Genomic DNA, 18,568 nt, shown 5'->3' with positions numbered 1-18,568 from the left:
AATAAATTTAATAGATCACATAAAACTATTTCATTTTATGAGTTCATTTTTATAAAATCTATTTGTATTTATAACGCTTCTATTTATATTTTAAGAAATATTTTAGGTACAAAATGATTATATAAAAGAAATCTCACAAACTGACATAATTTTATGTGATTCGTTAAGTTGTAAAGTTACTTTTATTATAAAATATATCTAATATATCAAATGAAATAATATTAATTTGTAAAATTATTTTTATGTAATTCATTTGTAGATGTAATAGTAACTTATATTTTATTTATAAGCTAGTGTATATGATACACTATTTACAATATTGATGTGTTAAAATTTTATTTTACAAATTAAATCATATCATATCAATAATGTGGATCTTATAAATTAAATACGTCTCAATCATTTAATTTGGAAATAGTAATTAAAATTTAAAGTACATTTTTTTCGTGGTTTATTTTTCACTTTTGAATGAAAAACTCCCTCATATATGTATATAAAATCAAAGTGAAATGATATTTGCAATGTTAGGATGTGCAACCTTCATACATTTCATTTGAAAAAAATGAATAAATATAATGTCTATATAAAAAAATTATTTTTTAATGATGGATTTCACTTATTTCTAAAGAAAATGCGCAAGACTTGTATATCTTAAAATTGTATTTAATATTACTCAAAAAATAATATTAGATACAGTTATAAAGTGTGTAAGTCTAACACTTCTTTTGAAAAAATTAGATTCACTATTAAAAAAAATAATTTTTCATATGAATTATAGATTTATCTATTTAAAAAAAGACGTGACGCTTATAACTCTTTAATTATAAATATTATTTCTCTTACTCAAAGCCGAATGAACAAGGTGATTTTAGATGATAAGGGTCGCATTTGGCAAATATGGGAAAGCAAAACAAGGAGTACTGGACAGCAAGTTGCATGCAGTCAATATTATTCAACCGAATCCTTGATTCGTGCATAACAGATATAACATAACATAACGGCGTCGCTTTTACATTTCATACTCTTTATCTTATTTTAAGAACAGAGACATAGAGGCCCATCTTGCTGAACTCGAGCCAGATCAGTTTATTCAATGGCCGCACTTCTCTTCTCTCATCAAAACCTGCATATGATCAGATGTCAAAATATGAACTTATTTTCCTGATCTTTAAACAGAAATATTGCCATTTAAATTATTACAACCGATTTTATAACAAATAATATATTTACTCACCGATTTATAAAAAATAAAATTTAATATTAAAAAATATTTTTATCACAAAAAGATCTCATAAAAATAATTAGTCTACAAATTTAACGTAACTTAATGTGATATATTAGATTATAAAATTATATTTATTATAAAATAGATCGTATGTATCATATAAACTCATGTCATCAGTTTGTAAATTTATATTTATAGTATCACATAACACTTCTCTCTAATATATATATATATATATATATGAACACGACTCGAAAGAATTACCTGGAACATTCAAGGCGGCCACGAGAGGCGTGCGGCATTCTTATGGAGACATCACAGCTCCTGTGGAGAGAAGTGATGACCGAAGTCTGGACCCGCCCGAATAATGATAATGCTGATGAGGTCGTGAAGCACTCACATGCAGCCCTCCGATCTCGGTTGCTGTTGAAGTACCTGCCGACGTACCTGACACCATTACAGCAAGCATGGGATGGCTGATGATGATGTCTCCTCAGGTAAGGAACGCAAGGGCGCATTTCACGTAGAATGTTTTGGCATGAGGGTGCAGCCATGGATGACCCTGAAACCAGTAAGAGAACAATGGCTAGGAAGCAAGCTAGCTGATAATGACTCATGGTTTGGACTGGACTTTTAAAATGTTATAGGTGATAATATTTTGAACCAAGTTGCTTTGGTAATTTTGATGAATGTTGTGAGGGATAAGTGATTTATATAGGCGTACATATTCTAGCTTGCATGCATCGATCTTTTTGTTGTCCATAGAGTAAGGATTTCCGTCGCGGAAAGATCATGATTTTCATGACATGGGTTTGTTACTATCACTGGATCACGCATGCTTTATACCTATTAATTACGAGCTTCGTCAAAATTAAAATTCATGCATGTGCACCTACTTTCTTCAAAAAATAAATAAAAACAATAAGAAAAATCTATCGGCCTTTTTATTTAAAGGATAGGGAAAATAGAAAATATAAACCCCAATTAGTCAATTATTTGTTACCTGTTGCTTATTTATTTTGTTATCAAATTAGTACGTAGAGCATATTATCCACATAATTTAAATGGTAAGATTTAACTTGTAAAATATAAATTTTAAAATTTATTTTTAAAATCCAATACTTTACTATACGTGCTGATTTACACACCGGCTTGAGAATATAATTTTTCATACTTTATATCATTGTTGCCAAATTGATGGAATTTTAGGGCATTTAAACAAAACCCAATAAGACTTGAAACTTGAAGAATGAGGATGTACATACTAACTATATATGTACGTAATATTTAACCCTTGACATTCTCAAATCTCGGCAACAAAAAATTTACCGATCACACGGCCTCCACGATAAAACACAGAGGACACTGCATGGCGTTCAATGCATGCGAGCCTAATTGAATCCATGCAGTGAGCATGCATGGAAGAAGTGGTTGCATTCTGGATCTCTTATCAAGGCATCTTTGTGTTTCCCCGTCCTTCTCTCGTATTCGGCCAGTAAATCGGCCAGATTTTCCCTAAAATATAAAAAGATTAAAAAAATGTTTGAATGTTTAAGGGTCTTTATATATATTAAAATATATTATAGCTAGGTTAAAAAAAAAATTTTTGAGTGTTTTTTTTTCTAGCTTTTCATCACATGATGGAGTTGGAGCTTTATGTAACAGAGAAAAAGTGAGCCATGCACTATATATTGACTCTGAAAATTAAAAAATGACAATTAATTATTTATATTATATTTTTAATACTTTCTCTCAGGCGGTATGGGACATACTCCACTTCAATGAGTAAGTTCAATACCAAAATATTTATTTATATTATATTCTTAATAAAGTTGCAATGAATGCTAGCCTTGTGTATGGAGTAATGGGAACCAAGGCTAATTATATAATTACACTTTCATAAGACAAGAATTCTAGCTACTTCAACACACCCAAATTGGAGACAATCAAAAGTCCATGATTCTATTTATTTAAACGATCGATGCCGTACTGTCTCCTACTTGTTCTGTCATTTAAAAAACCGACATATTTATTCATCAAACAAATATAAACAACCACCTTTTTATAACTCAATGAAGCAAAGCAATCAATCCCTTAACTTAAACAAATTATATACAATGACAACATGATAAACAGTTTCATACTTCTAATAAATACGACGAGGACAAAGACGACGACGAAGGGGTAATTAGAGCCGACGTATGATCGGGCGACTTCCGGCAAATAGGGCAGGTTGCGTTCATTTTTAGCCAAGCATCTATGCAATTAACATGGAAATAGTGATTGCACTCCGGTATAGTTCTTAGTTCTTCCTTGGGCAGGTACTCCGACAGGCATATGGGGCATGTGTTGTCATTGGGCTTTGGTAATCGCCGGCTCTCACCGAGCAAAGTCTTGGGATATGATTCTATTGTGGGCCCATCAAGTCCGGTTGCAAAAACGATTCGATGCGGATTAATTGAGTTGGAGATTTCTGTGTTAGAGGGGCGTCTACTTCGATTATATGCCCTCACAAGCCCAGATAGGTAACCCATGAGCCCAATCACACACAATACTCCGGGCACACCAACACCCACGGCTATCCCGTACTTTGCACTCCTTGGAAGACCTATAAAGAGGATACAATCATTATATTTACAAGACATGATCCGTAAATCTACACCATATGACCATTGAAAAAATTGGATAAAAAATAAACAAATAATAAAAAATATAGTATTTTATTATTATAAAAAATTAAATGACTAATGGGATTAAATTTTTATTCGGGCAATCAAAACACAAAAAAAAAAAAAAAAATACTATTTGGTCATCTGAAATTTACTGTTTAGTTCAGATGACTTTCTTGATGTGGCACTACCGTGTGGTGCCATAGTTTATTAAAAAAATACAAATACAAAAGTAGTAGAGGATCATTTGAGCGGTAAGTTTCAAATGACTCCAGTAACAAAACTCCACAAAAAAATGACATCAGCAAAAAAAAAAATTATTAAAATTTTGTTTAACCCATGTTAATGTTATTGTTTTATGGCGGATATGTTTAAGAGCTGGCATTATTACAGCTTCACTGAGAATTCTAAACTCCAATAATCTCCGCTGCCCAACAGCCAACCTCCGGCCCATTCTTATATGTCACTTTCTGCATTGCTCATCTACTTGGACCTTACAGAATATCGACACCCACTCTCATTTATTAGTACATTGAATATATCAATAATACACTAAACTTGATGTGAATGTCTGTATCGACTCATTTATATCTTAATTATTTTTATAACCACAATAAATAGTGTATTTATAACTTCCTAGAGATTGTCTCAATTGATAAATGTTTGGGCTTGTGGCATGCCCCCATATCTAACGTTCAAATAGTTTTAGGTGCAAATAATCTCTACGTCTCCTTTGGATTAAAGATTTTTTTTCTTCAATTACTCGAAGTGTACTCCATAATTACTCGGTGCCAATAAAAAAAAATAGTGTATTTATAAACTGATCAACCTTGCTACGACAATTGTGTAGAACTAGACGTTTTGTGATGACTAATGAGATGTTTGAATAGTGACTTGAGTTGAGTTTAGATGATATGAGACGGGAGTTAAAAGTTGAATAAAATATTATTATAATATTATTTTTATTTTGTAATTTGAAAATGCTAAATTATTTATTATATTTTGTTTGATAGTTTAGAAAAGTTATAATGATTAAATGAATTGAGAAAAACTCGTTATCCAAACAAGACCTAATCATGATTTATGACTATTCATTATTAATGTGGCATTTCAAAAAATTATTTGTTAGTGTGTATATATATATGTATATATAAATTAGTTGACATGAGATGAGGAGATTGTGGATGAATTATGGCTAAAAAAGGTTAATGAATAATGGAGGGGATAAAATATCTTAAGCAGGGGTCTCAGAGGAAAGAAAAAAAGAAATAATAAGGTGACAAAAGATTGATGAAAGAAAATGTGTCAAAAAGGAAAAATAAGATATGTGACATAAAATAAATGAGATGTGACATAAAGAAGGCAAGGGATAGAGGATAAAGGGAAGAGACCAGACCACTTCAAGGGGCTTCTTCCAAATGAATTTTTGGCCAGACTATAGCTTCAACTTCTTCAACCTTACGATAAGGACTCTAGCGATAGCATCTCTCCCAAAAGATAGATCTCCGATCTTTATTATATATTGATGATGAGAGACTATGAAAGAGTGTAAAACAACATATATAGTAGATTCTCCCTCTCCCAAATTAGGGCTCTACATAAACCGATAGGATCGGCTGTTGCTGACGCGGATCGGTCGCTGCAGTCCGAAATTGATCGAAACCGACAGATAATTGATCGGCAGACGGTATAAAATTAAGTAAATTGATGCCGGCTGGTTCGGTTTTAGTCTAAGCCAAACCTAAACTGTGGAACCGTCCGATTATATATATATATTATACGTATATAAAACGGCATCGGTTCACTTAAGTAAGTGAAATGGTGTTGTCTTAATTATAAGTTTTATAAAAAAAATTATGCAAAACCGTCTCACTTAATTTTAATAAACTCTCATTTTTATTCTTTTTTCCATGTCTTCTTCTTCCCTTTGCAACTGTAATTTCATAGCCTGCCACTCGCCTCCTCCTTCACAGTGACGTTGAGGGCAGACTGATGAACCGCTCTAACTCACGCCAACATCGAAGATGTCGATTTTCTCCCCCCTACTTGGCCGGTTTTGAAGCTATCTAGTCATCATTGGTGCGACGTCAATTTTGGACTGAAGCCGAACATAATACATCGGTTTTTAGCCCTATCCTAAATGATCCGTAGACGTAGATATTATGTCGAACTACGTAAATCTGTGTATCTCCCTCTTTTTATTTTTTATGCATTTATTTTCTATTCACTATCATGGATGTATACACGGATACCATATAGTCGCATCGGATCACCATCGAGGACTACAATCCACACCGATTAAGGCCTGAATTGTCACAGCAGGCTGATAATAATTTTTTCTCCCTTTTCGACTTGTTGTACTATTTTTAAGCATTAAGAAATAAGATTTTTTTAAAACGGTATTTAGCCATTTACCTGGCAAAAACAATTTTTGACGAAGCAATTAAACGTACCAGTTTGGCTGTTGCTCTGGACATTATAACATCCGACTTCGGGACTCGTAGCATTGAGGCGCGCACAGTCTCCGCCGCTCTCTTCACATCTTTGACAACTGGGCTCACCCCACCTGATCAACAGCGAATCATCCATTTGCAAAATAGGAACCACAGCCGTCCCTATCTCACGGCACGTCGCCGGTGGCGGAAAATCATCATCGTGACCAATACCCACCACAAAGACTTTATAGTCATCGCTGCCAAGACAATCGATGGGCCGATATCCAAGCATCTTCTTCACGTTGGACGAGCAGTTGTAGAAGGTGGAGACCGTGGAGTTCTGATGAAGATGAGGAGGATAATGGAACTCGAAAGGAGAGTCCGAGAGACTAAAGTTGTGCAAGAACCGGTTGTAAATGCACTGTTCCGGGTCGACGATATACAGCCACTGCATCGAGTATATGATGTCTACGACGACGAAGTCGCCGGAGTAAGGGAGAGTGAGAATTATTTGGTCTTGGTCGTTGCATGAGAGATCGAACCACGGATCATAGCCACACGCTTCGTCTTGAGAACCTTTCAGTCGGAAAGGAAACTTCACCGGTGGGTTTTGGATGCCATCGCAAGATGAAGGTTTGCAGATGGTGGCACTTGATGCTATTTGAGGAAGGAAGAAGAAGCAGAAGAAGAAGATGGAGAAGAAGACTTGGAAGGTAGCCATTCGTGTGAGTGAGAGGTCCGAAATACTCTGCTTTTGGGCGGGGGGATAGGCAACAAAGATACATGGGAATTAATGGAACGGAGAGTCTCCAAAGTCAAGAGGGGCTGTACTTTCAGTAGTGCTGAAATCCTTACAATAACGATCGAGATCGACGAAGATGTGGCCTCCAATGTGGACTCGAGGGTATAATATTGGTAGCGCAATTAATAGTCTACATCAATTAGCATAAATCAAGACTAGAAAATATAAAATATTTATTTGTTTTTGTTTGAATTTTATGGAGTCTTCCCCATTTTTCCTTGGAGAAATATAGATATTTTGACCCTTCAACGCGTATGAAAGCGGAAAATACCAAACGATGAGATCAGTAACGTTGAGTGAATCCTTGCAAAGAAGTCAATTCGAGTAAAAAAAAATATTATTTTTATTTTCAATTATTGTGATTAACTTATATTATTTAAAATATATCATATTACTTATTGTGATTGGTGTTATTAAAGATGATTAAATTAAAGATGAAGTTATTCTTCTTGTAAACAGTGTTAAAGGATATAGATAAGTAAATCTACTATTATATCTTAATTATTTTTATAACCACAATAAATAGTTTATTTACAAACTGATTGAACCATGCTCTTATCCTCACGGCAATTGTGTAGAACTAGGCAATTTGTGATGACGAACCCGTTTGGATAGTGAAAGTATTTAATCTAATCTTATTATTATAAATTTCTTAAATTTTTACACAAAATATAATAATCAATTCAACTTTTTCAAATCCTAAAATAATAATTAATATTAAAAAATATTTCAACAATATTTTATTCAACTTTTATCTCAACTCACTATCCAAATGACTCATAAATAGTCATAGTTTGTGAAGAAAGGGATATCCTACTTACAGAATTGCAACAACGTGATAAGTGCCTAGATTATCTTTCCCTCAAACTATATGGTCTATTTAGGTTCTATTTGAAACACAATTATTATTATATATTCTCATACTATTTTACTAATTATTCACAAGTTATTTCACTACATGATCTAAAATACTTTTAGCATATAAACGGAACCTTAATCTCTCAACTAATTAGATTATCTCTCGTCTTCTTGGAGGCTGTGATGAAGAGATTGGGCTTCAATGAGAAATGTGTGGAATTGATAATGGGATGCGTGAAGTCTGTATCATTTTCAGTACTCATAAATGGTCTTCATGGTTATAAATTATGGCCTAAAAGGGGGCCTGAGATAGGATGACCCTTTGTCACCTTATCTCTACATTATTTGTGTTGAAGGTTTGAGTACTCTTCTGATTTTTTATGAAAACCAACAGCTAACAAGGGGAGTGCAAGTGGTTAGAGGGGGGTAATAGCTTTAATCACTTGCTATTTGCAGATGACTGCATTCTCTTTGAAAGTGCTAAGATAGAAGAGTGGTATAGGCTTTAAGAGGTGTTAAAAAGTATGAGAAAGCCTCAGAGCAATTCCTCAATAAAGAGAAGACATCAGCGTTCTTCAGCAACAACACTAGGGAAGGGGATAGAAATGTGATAGTGGAAGCTGGTAACTCTATAACCTGTGGTAGTTATGAGAAGTACTTAGGCCTCCCTACCCTTGTGGGAAGATTAAAATTCAATACTTTCAAAATTTTAAATGAGAGAATTTGGTAGAAAATTTCAAGTTGGAAAAATAATTTTAATATTGATTAAAACAATTCTCCAGGCCATTCCAACTTATACTATGTCAGTATTTAAACTTCCTAAAAGGTTTTGCCTTGAGATTAATATGCTTTTATCAAGATTCTGGTGGGGTAAACAACAGGGAGAAAGTAGTATCTGCTGAAGGAAATGGGAAAAGATGGGGGAGCAGAAAAGAAAGGGGGGATTAGGGTTCAGGGATATGGAACCTTTCAACTTGGCTCTCCTAGCTAAGCAAGGATGTAGGTTAATTAGAAATCCTATGTCTTTAGCTGCTGTAGTTTTTAAAGAGAAATACTATCGACAGTCAAGTTTCTTGGATGCAAAACTGAGTTATCAACCCTCGTTGATTTGGAGGAGTGTATGGCATGCCAGGGAATTGGTGAAGGATGGTATAAGGTGGAGAGTGGGTGATGGCAGCAAGATAAAAATATGGGGTGAGTGGTTACCTACTCCCTCATCTTTTTTTATACAGTCACCAGTTTCTGTTTTGCAAGTTGAGGCAAACGTTGAGGAACTTATTGACAAGTAGAAAGGGGGAATGGAAGGAAGCCTTAATTCGAACAATTTTCTCTCTTAATGAAGCTGAGCAGATACTGCGCATCCCCTTGAGTAGAGGATTGGCACAAGACAGATTGTTTTCGGGCCCTTCCAAGAAAGGTGATTTCTCTATTGGCAGTGCATACTTCCTACAGTTAGATAGATTAAAAAGAATCAAAGGTGAAAGTTCAAGGGAGGAGTTTATGGATGAAAGGTGGAGTAATATTTGAGATCTTACAATGCCCAGTGCCGCAAAAATGTTCCTATGGAAGGCTGGAAACAACTTATTGCCAACTAAGGAGAATTTGTTTAGAAGAAAGATAGTGACAGAAAAATCTTGCCCAATCTGTTCTGCAGAATTTGAAACCATTATGTATGTTCTTTGGGAGTGTCTAGCAGCTAATAATAACTGAGCAGAAACAAGATGTGGGGTTCAAAAATGGAATAGAAAGGAAGTTGACTTCATGTTGTTGTGGGAGAAGCTGATGAACAAGCTGAGTAAGGAACAACTAGAACTTGTGACAGCGTTGTTCATAAGACAGTGGATGAAAATAAACTTGTTTGTGTTCGAAATGAAGGTAGTTTGTCCTAAAGCTCTAATGCAAAAGGCAAGTGAAACATGAAAAGCAGGGCCAAGGTGGTGGAAGGGGTTCGTTGAAATGGGAAAAACCAATCCCAGACTCAGTGAAGATAAATTGGGATGCTTCATTGGATGTGAAGGGTAGAAGAATGAGATTGAGAATCATTATCAGGGATCAGGAAGGGGAAGCTCTAGTTGCTGTATGTGATCAAAAGAACCATGTTGAACACCCTATAGTGGCAGAGAGTTATGTTTTGAGGATGGCTCTAGAACTGTATAGTGAACTTAACATTCATAATGCTATCTTTGAAGGTGATGCAAAGTCTATGATCATGGCAGTCCAAAGGGAAGCTAAGGAGATGTCTGTGGTGGGTTCTATAGTTGAAGATATTAAGTTCTTTTTTCATATAATGGCTGATTGGCAATTACTATTTACTTTTAGAGAGAAAAATACAATATCACACACTTTAGCTAGGATTAAGGCTTTGACTTTTAAAGAAAAAACAGTTTTGATATTAGAGATGGCAGAATTTATTGTAAATGATTTGGTTATGGACAGAAATTGTAATTCTTAACTTCTATCAATGAAATATTGAGTTTTATTTAAAAAAAAAAAAAAAGATTATCTCTCCGCCCATATCTCCAATTCTCATGTGTGTTCAAGTCGTAAGTGAAGTGTTTAGACTCGTTCACAATTCTTAATCAAAGAAAGCGATCATCGTCCACTCAATCAACTATAACCACGATTTAACTGTGACTTGTTACATGGTCGACGTGGAAGAAGGCGATCTGCCATCCACACCCAAACGGCCTAGTAGAATGAAACACAGCTAGCTAGCCACCTGACCTGATCTCGGATTCCCCTTTCCTTCTGTTATTTTGACTTCACCAAATTAATGTTGATATATATTGATCAAGCCTCTCTATATTCTAAAAAATTGTTATTATTATATATATATTAATTATTGATAAATAATTTATATAAGTATTAATAGACAAGCTCTGCATAATTTCATTGTAAAAAAATGAATCTCATCATAAATAAATGTAAAAAAAACTTTTATTTTTTGAGTGACACATATGTTTATAAAAGATTTATACGAAATTTATTTATTATTTGATATAAGACGGAGAGATTGTGGATGAATAATGGTTAAAAAAGGTTAATGAAAAAGGTTTTTTCAAACCGTATTTACCCATTTCCATGGCAAAAACAATTTTTGACGAAGCAATTATAAACGTACCAGTTTGGCTGCTGCTCGGGACATTAAAGCATCTGACTTCGAAACTCGTAGCATCCTGGCGCGCACAGTCTCCACCGCTCTCTTCACATCCTTTACAGTTGGGTTCCCCCCACCTGATCAACACTAAATTATCCCTGTGCAACATTGGAACCAAAGCGGTCCCTATCGCCCGACACGAAGCCGGTGGCGGCGAATCAACATCGTAACCAGTACGCGTGAGAAAAACTTTAGAGTCATCGCTGCCAAGGCAATCGATGGGCCAATATGGACGGTCCATATTCGTTACGTTGGACGGGCAGTTGTAGAAGGTGGAGTTCTGGTGAAGATCATAAGGTGGATATTGGCCCAACAGGAAAGGAGAGCCCGAGAGACTAAAGTTGTGCAAGAACCGTTTGAAAATGCACTGTTCCGGGTCGCCGATATAAACCCACTGCTCCGAGTATGCGATGTTTACGACGACGAAGTCGCCAGAGGAAGGGAGAGTGAGAATTGTTTGGTTTTGGTTGTTGCATGAGAGATCGAACCCCGGATCATAGCCACAGGCTTCGTCTTGAGAGCCTATCAGTCGGAAAGGAAACCTCACCGGCGGGTTTTGGATGCCTTCACAAGATGAAGGTTTGCAGATGGTGGCACTTGATGTTATTTGAGGAAGGAAGAAGAAGCAGAAGAAGAAGATGGAGAAGAAGACTTGGAAGGCAGCCATTCGTGTGAGTGAGAGGTCCGAAATACTCTGCTTTTGGGCGGGGGGCTAGGCAACAAATCTACGTGGGAATTAAATATTAATGGGATGGAGATTGGAGAGTCTCCAAAGTCAGAGGGGCTATATATATATATATATATATATATATATATATACTTTCTCTAGAGCTGAAATTTCAAAAAAAATAACGATCGAGGTAGGCGAAGATGTGCCCTCCAACGTGTGCTCGAGGGTATAAGAAAAATAGAAAAATTCTATTTATGATATTCAGTCATTACATTACATACTATATATATAATTTTTCTCTCTTATCAAATATACAATATATAAATGATAAGTAAAATAAATCAATTAATTTTAAAAAAATGATATATAAAAATGATGAATAGGAAAACTCAGATCAGTATAATATTAGTAGCGTAATTAATAGTATGTGCCCTTTAATAAAATAAAATAATTAGTTTAGTTTTTTGTTTAAATTTTATGGACCCTTCCTAATTTTTCCTTTTTAGAAAAATATGGAGATTTCTTCAACGCTTATGAAACCGGAAAATACTAAACGACGAGATCAGTGATGTTAATCACTAATTAAATCCTCGCATAGAAGTCAATTAGAGTGAAAAAAAATATTATTTTAATTTCAATTATTGTGATTAATTTATATTATTTAAAATATATCATGTTAATTATATATAGTGATTGATGTTTCTAAAAATAATAAAATTAAAGATGAAGAATAGAGTTGTTTTTCATGTAAATTAACAGCGTGACATGATATAGACAAGTAAATCTACCTCTTTCTATTTATTTAACTTTTATGATAATTGATGATTTCATATAAATATCATAATAAAGAACTTAAATTTAAATCTTGACTCCAGAAGTTTTCGTTGTATTTTGTCCAAAGTCCCCGTGATTAAACGGATACCTGCTCATTGTTACTAAATCAACTTGCTTACGCATTCAAAGTGCTCGACTGTCCCTCAAAAATTGCAATTTGAAGTATGATATGGTGGCATGCGTGGTGCTTAAATGGGTGGAAAAACAAGGAGGAAAATAAATATTACTCATTAAAAAAAAAGAAAAAAAAACACGCCCTACGTCAATACAAGAATATTGATTATTTGTTACCAGTTATTTCCTGCGAAAATGATTATTTTCTGTTAAAATAAATTTATTTTTATCCCAAATGATCATTCTCGTTGCAAATAATCTATCTTAAATATATATATATATATATATATATATATTAGTGGTGTTTGAATGATTCTTTCCTACTCCATTTAACAAATAAACATCGACTAATTCTCTGAAATGGACAAATTAAAGAACAAATCATACCCATTATTGCAATGACTTGTGTTTGCCTGGTCCACTTAAATGGCGTGTCATTATATATTTTTTGGATTAAAAAACAAACAAAGGTTTCCTCCAAAGTTAGCTTGAAAAAGTTTATCTGAATAATTCGATTAAATTGTCGTGTCATTTGAAATATTGTAAAAGTCAATAATAGTTGTTTTATTAATTAAGTTTAAAATATATATTCGATCGAACCAATGAAAGATAGAGCATACACTATGATTTATTCCGTTGGAAATCTCTAACAATAGTCATAAGCAATGGGAAGAAAACCATTGTTGTATATTTTCTAATCTTTCTGCATATTCTAGTGAAAGATTGGGCAGTCAAAACTTGGAAGTTGGAAGCACTTGGGTAAAGATACCAACATGGAATTCTGCCACAATTGCAGGTGAAGGATCGAAGAATGCCATACCATATTAAGTACTTTTTTTTTTTTAATTTTATCTAAACACTTTCTACAATTTGGAGAGTGGCTATCAGTAAACAATGTAAACCTTAGCATTTAATGCAGCCGAGTTTGCATACTGCGTCTATCTCTTTGAATTATAAAAAAATATTTTAATTACAAATTTGTAGGAAATCCTAATACCTTATACAACTCATTAATTAATTTTCATTCACATTGACTATCAATACTTTGAAAGTAAGGGGACTAACATCCAAAAATGGAATGAGTCATACTACAAATGAGTCATTAATTAATGGAAAATACAGTTGCAGTCTGATAGGGTCCAAAGGAGAGGGAGGAGACCATTTCGCTTTGAGGCAATGTGGGTGGAGGATAATAGCTGTCAAGAGATTATTAAGACTGCTTGGGTGGACAGTACTGGAGAAAGAACAATAGAGAGGGTGATGAAACAGATTAGTATGTGTGGTGAAAAGCTAGAGAGGTGGAGCAAAAACAGTTTTAGGCGTGTGCAGAAAAATCTAAAAAAGGCAAAGAAGAAACTCCAAACGGTACAACTTGCAGATCCTAAGGGTCTTAATCGTGAGGCTATCAAGGATGCTAGATCAGAGGTGCATAAGTGGTTGGAAAGGGGTGAAATCATGTGGAGATAAAGGTCGAGAGTGATATGGTTAACTGAAGGGGATAAAAAAAAAACCACATTTTTTCATTACAAGGCTTCACTGATAAAAGCAAAAATTATGATTAAAGGTGTTAGAGACTTTAATGGGACTTGGCAAGTGGATGAAGCAAGAGATGCAGTGATTCTTAATTATTTTCAAGACCTTTTTACAACATATACTGAGAGAGGTAGTGCTGATTTCTTGGAGAATCTAGTTGGCAGGGTTACTGATGATATGAGACACAAGCTTGACATGCCATTTGTTACCGCAGAAGTGGAAGTTGCTCTTAAGAAAATGAACCCCACAAAGGCCCCTGGCCTTGATGGTATGTCCTCTTTATTTTATCAAAAATTTTGGCATATTGTGGGTAGAGATGTTACTCATGTTGTTTTACATGCCCTCAATTCTGGTAATTTTCCTTCCATGTTGAATCATACTTTTGTCACATTGATTCCCAAAAAGAATAAGGCTGAACTAGTGTCTGACTTTAGACCTATTAGTCTTTATAATGTCATGTACAAGTTGGTATCAAAGGTGATTGCAAACAGACTGAAAGGGTATTTTACCCAACTTGATTTCATCTTCACAGTGTGCTTTTATACTAGGGAGGTTAATCTCAGATAATGTCCTAATAGATTATGAACTAGTCCATTTTATTCAAAGGAAGAGGCAAGGAAAGAAGGGTTTCATGTCCATCAAACTTGATATGAGCAAAGCTTATGACCGATATAGAGTGGAGTTTCCTTGAAATAGTGATGCAGAAAATTGAGATTTGGAGCTAAATGGGTTGGTTTGGTTATGCATTGTGTGCAGTCTGTTTCCTTCTCAATATTGGTAAATAGGGAGCCAAAAGGTCCAATTTATCCTACTAGAGGTGTAAGGCAAGGGGATCCTATCTCCCATTACTTATTCATTTTGTGCACTGAGGGCCTTATTTCTCTTCTAAAGCAAGTTGAGATGAATGGAGCATTAGAGGGGATTCAGATCTGGAATGCTCTTATTGTTAATCACTTAATGTTTGTAGATGATAGTCTATTGTTTTGCAGGGCTACCTTACAAACCAACTTGAATATAATGCATATACTAAATATCTATGAAAAGGCATTTGGGCAAAATGTGAATAAGGAAAAGACTTCCATGATGTTCAGCAAAAATGTTATTCCTAATCAACAAACAGAGATCATGCAGTTGTGGGGAGTGCTGTAATGCCAAAATTATGACAAGTATCTGGGGCTCCCTTCCATGGTGGGCGGAGGGAAATACCAAACTTTTTCTCAGCTTAAAAATAAGGTATGGCAGAAACTTTAAGGGTGGAAGGAGAAGATTCTATCTCAATGGGGAAAAAGGTACTAATCAAGGCTGTAGCCCTGTTTATTCCCACCAATACAATGAGTTGCTTTAAACTTCCTTCCTTTCTATGCATTGAATTGGAAAGCTTGATTGCCAAATTCTGGTAGGGACAAAAGAGAGAGGAGAATAAAATTAGGTGGGTTAGCTGGAGGAAAATGTGTGAATCAAAGGCAAATGGTGGTATGAGGTTTAAAGACTTGAAAACTTGAAAACTTGAAAACTTAGCACTCTTAGCAAAGCAGGGATGGAGGAATCTTAAAGAGGAGGACTCACTACTTCACAGGCTTTTCAAGGCTAAGTATTCCCCTCTTCGAATTTTAAAGATTCTAAGCTAGGCGCAGCTCCTTATATGTGGAGGGGAATTTGGGAAGCAAAGAGTTTGTTGTTACAAGGGTGCAGACGGAGGGTAGGAGATGAAAAGGTCATTAATATGTGGTCTGACTATTGGTTGCCAAAGCACAGGTTAATCCCAGTTTCAGATTCTATTACTCAAACCCAATTGAACTGGATAGTTGCAGACCTGATAGATGAACATACAAGATGTTGGGATTTGGAGAAGGTACAAAGAATCTTACCTCAAAGGGAAGCTTATGAGGTTTTGAACATAATGTTACCTGCTAATAGCAGACCTGACAACATGGTGTGGGAGCATGAGTCTAATGGAAAATTTAGTGTCAAGAGTGCTTACAGACTGTTCATGTCCCTAGGTGAAGAAAGGCAACTTGGTGAGGTTTCATATGGGGAGGAGCAAAGGAGATGGTGGAGGAAGATTTGGAAGATAAAAGTTCCTAACATAATAAAGATCTTTGCTTGGAGGGTGTGTAAGAATGGGCTACCAACTTTGAAAAATCTACAAGCAAAAAAGGTGGTGGGTGATGCCAAATGCAGATGGTATAAGGTGGAAGAGGAGGACATTAATCATGCTCTACTATACTGCTCAAGTTTCAAAGAAGTTCTATAGGCACAACTTAGTTTTTTGCAAGAGTTTCAAGTTTAGATTGATTTTCTGTAGATTATGGCTCACTTAATCAGAACGAATCAACAAGGTGAATTTGAAAAGCTATTCCTATGTGCTTGGAGGTTGTGGTATAGAAGAAATCAATTACTTTATGAGAATAAGAGCTTAACTCTAGAAGAAGCCTTGGACTATGCATTGACAAGATACAATGAGCTCATGTCTGCAACAGAGGAGCAGAAAAAAGGACGCAAACCTCAATGTGGTTGGAAGCCCCCACCTTCGGGTGCATTGAAGTTGAACACAGATGGTGCTATCTTCCATGATCATTGTAGATTAGGTACAGGTATGGTTCTTCTAGATGAGGGTGGTAGGGTGATCTTCACATCAAACAAACCAGAACATGAGGTCGATGATCTTATGGAGATTGAACTATTGGCTGTGCTGAGGGGCTTTAGATTTGTCTTCCTTTGGGTATTGCTGATCTTCAAGTTGAATGTGATTCCATGTTGGTAGTTCAAGAGCTAAACAAAGAGCAAGAATCTATGTCTATATGGGGGAGCTTGATTCAGGAGAAAAGGAGGTTGGTTTTAAGATTTCCAAAAGTTACAATACACCATAGAGGCCGAATGGCCAATTCTGTAACCCATTGTTTGACAAGACATTCATGGCATGTAGATGATATAGCGATTTGGTGAGACTCTTTCCCAGATTTTGTTTCCCAAGTCATTTGGCATGATGCAATGATGTAATTTCTTTTTTAGGAATAAAACAGTTAAGCATTGTTTATAAAATAATAATAATAATAATAATGGAAAATACTAAATGTATTTAAGAAAAACTTACAGAAAACTTACTTCTTTTCATGTCAGTTATTGATAGACTGAAAATCATAAAATTTGAAATTCAAAAGAAAACTAACAAAATAAGTATTGTAAATAAAACTATAAGTAAAACTGTAAGTATATGTAACACTACTCTTAATTAATTATAAATATGTCTAAGTTCTTGGCCTAACCAGTCTTTCAGTTATTGTCAACAACAATCGAGTATTTGTGATACTTGAATTTCAATACATAGAACTCCCTTGATCATTTGTTTAGCCTTACAATTATTAATTGTCCCATACGTATGGGGTGAAAACAATGTCTTCGGTAAGGAAAAATAGTAAAATGGTGATTGTCCATTGGGTCGCATTCGTTATTTAGCCACTCGTCCATGCATTTTAACTAGCAAGGGAAATATATGGTGAGATAGTGATTGGTCATGGATGTGAAGCAAGGTGCACGTTGTCACTGTGCTTGGGTAGGGTAGCATTGGATCTCACCAAACGAAGTCTTTGGTTATGATTCTATTCTAGGTCCGTTGCAACAAGCTAGTCCTAGCAGTGTGATTTAGATTGTGTTTGATTGTTGAATCAAATTCAACTCATTTCAAATTAATTATTGATAGAGATTCACTATTTTTTTAACTTCTTATAAAAAAGTTAAACTCGTTCTAACCTACTTCATATATTTTAATCTAAAAAATTAAAATAATTTCAATCTAAAAAAGTTAAATATCATCTCAATGAGACCCACAAAATATTAATATTCATAATTCAATTCAACTCATATTAACATCCAAACATAACATGTAGCTAGCATATATACATTGTTGGAGAAGCTTGCCTAAAAAACCTATGTTCATTTGGAGATAATTCTTTGAAGAACATTTACAGGCTAAAAATCATGACAAGCCCAAATGTGATCAGCAATGCTGTTAATTACTCCATTAATGTGATATTTATAGTTATAGAGTAAATAAGCATTGTGTACTTTTTTTGAAAAAATTGAGTAAATATGAAATATAAATTTTTTTTTTTAATAGTAGACCTCACTTTTTTTCAAAAAGAGTGCGTGACACTTGCACAACCTATGATCTATCTATTGCATTATTTTATTTTAATAAATTGTGGGTTAATAATTAGACAGTTCAAACTTGACATTTTAAGTTATATGTGGAATGGGTAACCTCCCCAGCC

At 34.7% G+C, this 18,568-nt stretch overlaps 2 protein-coding genes across 3 annotated transcripts; both read right to left on the bottom strand.

Moving 5' to 3' along the window:
- Positions 1–911: 911 nt before the first annotated feature.
- Positions 912–1,887, bottom strand: LOC108993793 (non-specific lipid-transfer protein-like). The gene is made up of 2 exons (XM_018968823.2): positions 1,490–1,887; positions 912–1,123 (listed from the first exon to the last, which is right to left on the bottom strand). Exons 1-2 carry the CDS (start codon positions 1,840–1,842, stop codon positions 1,117–1,119), a joined length of 360 nt encoding a protein of 119 aa, XP_018824368.1. The 5' UTR covers positions 1,843–1,887; the 3' UTR covers positions 912–1,116.
- A 1,351-nt stretch (positions 1,888–3,238) lies between these two features.
- Positions 3,239–11,857, bottom strand: LOC108993791 (putative RING-H2 finger protein ATL21A). 2 transcript variants are annotated; one of them, XM_035693790.1, is made up of 2 exons: positions 11,111–11,857; positions 3,239–3,833 (listed from the first exon to the last, which is right to left on the bottom strand). In XM_035693790.1, exons 1-2 carry the CDS (start codon positions 11,811–11,813, stop codon positions 3,364–3,366), a joined length of 1,173 nt encoding a protein of 390 aa, XP_035549683.1. In that variant the 5' UTR covers positions 11,814–11,857; the 3' UTR covers positions 3,239–3,363. The 2 variants fall into 2 exon arrangements, with proteins under 2 accessions (XP_035549683.1, XP_018824365.1); XM_018968820.2 differs by lacking the exon at positions 11,111–11,857 and adding an exon at positions 6,348–7,195.
- Between the last annotated feature and the right edge of the window lie 6,711 nt (positions 11,858–18,568).

Source organism: Juglans regia, chromosome 9, assembly GCF_001411555.2.
Source record: "Juglans regia cultivar Chandler chromosome 9, Walnut 2.0, whole genome shotgun sequence".
NCBI classification, from domain to species: Eukaryota; Viridiplantae; Streptophyta; class Magnoliopsida; order Fagales; family Juglandaceae; genus Juglans; species Juglans regia.
Note: the sequence above shows the minus strand (reverse complement) of the source record. Positions and strands in the feature narration are given on the sequence as shown.

What these genes read in the sequence shown, in the direction of transcription:
- LOC108993791 (XM_035693790.1), bottom strand. Translation starts at nt 11,813, where the DNA reads ATGGCTGCCTTCCAAGTCTTCTTCTCCATCTTCTTCTTCTGCTTCTTC. An exon ending in CCCGAGCAGCAGCCAAACTG is followed by an intron (nt 3,834 to 11,110) that starts GTACGTTTATAA and finishes TCCTCTTTATAG; the next exon opens with GTCTTCCAAGGAGTGCAAAG.
- LOC108993793 (XM_018968823.2), bottom strand. Translation starts at nt 1,842, where the DNA reads ATGAGTCATTATCAGCTAGCTTGCTTCCTAGCCATTGTTCTCTTACTG.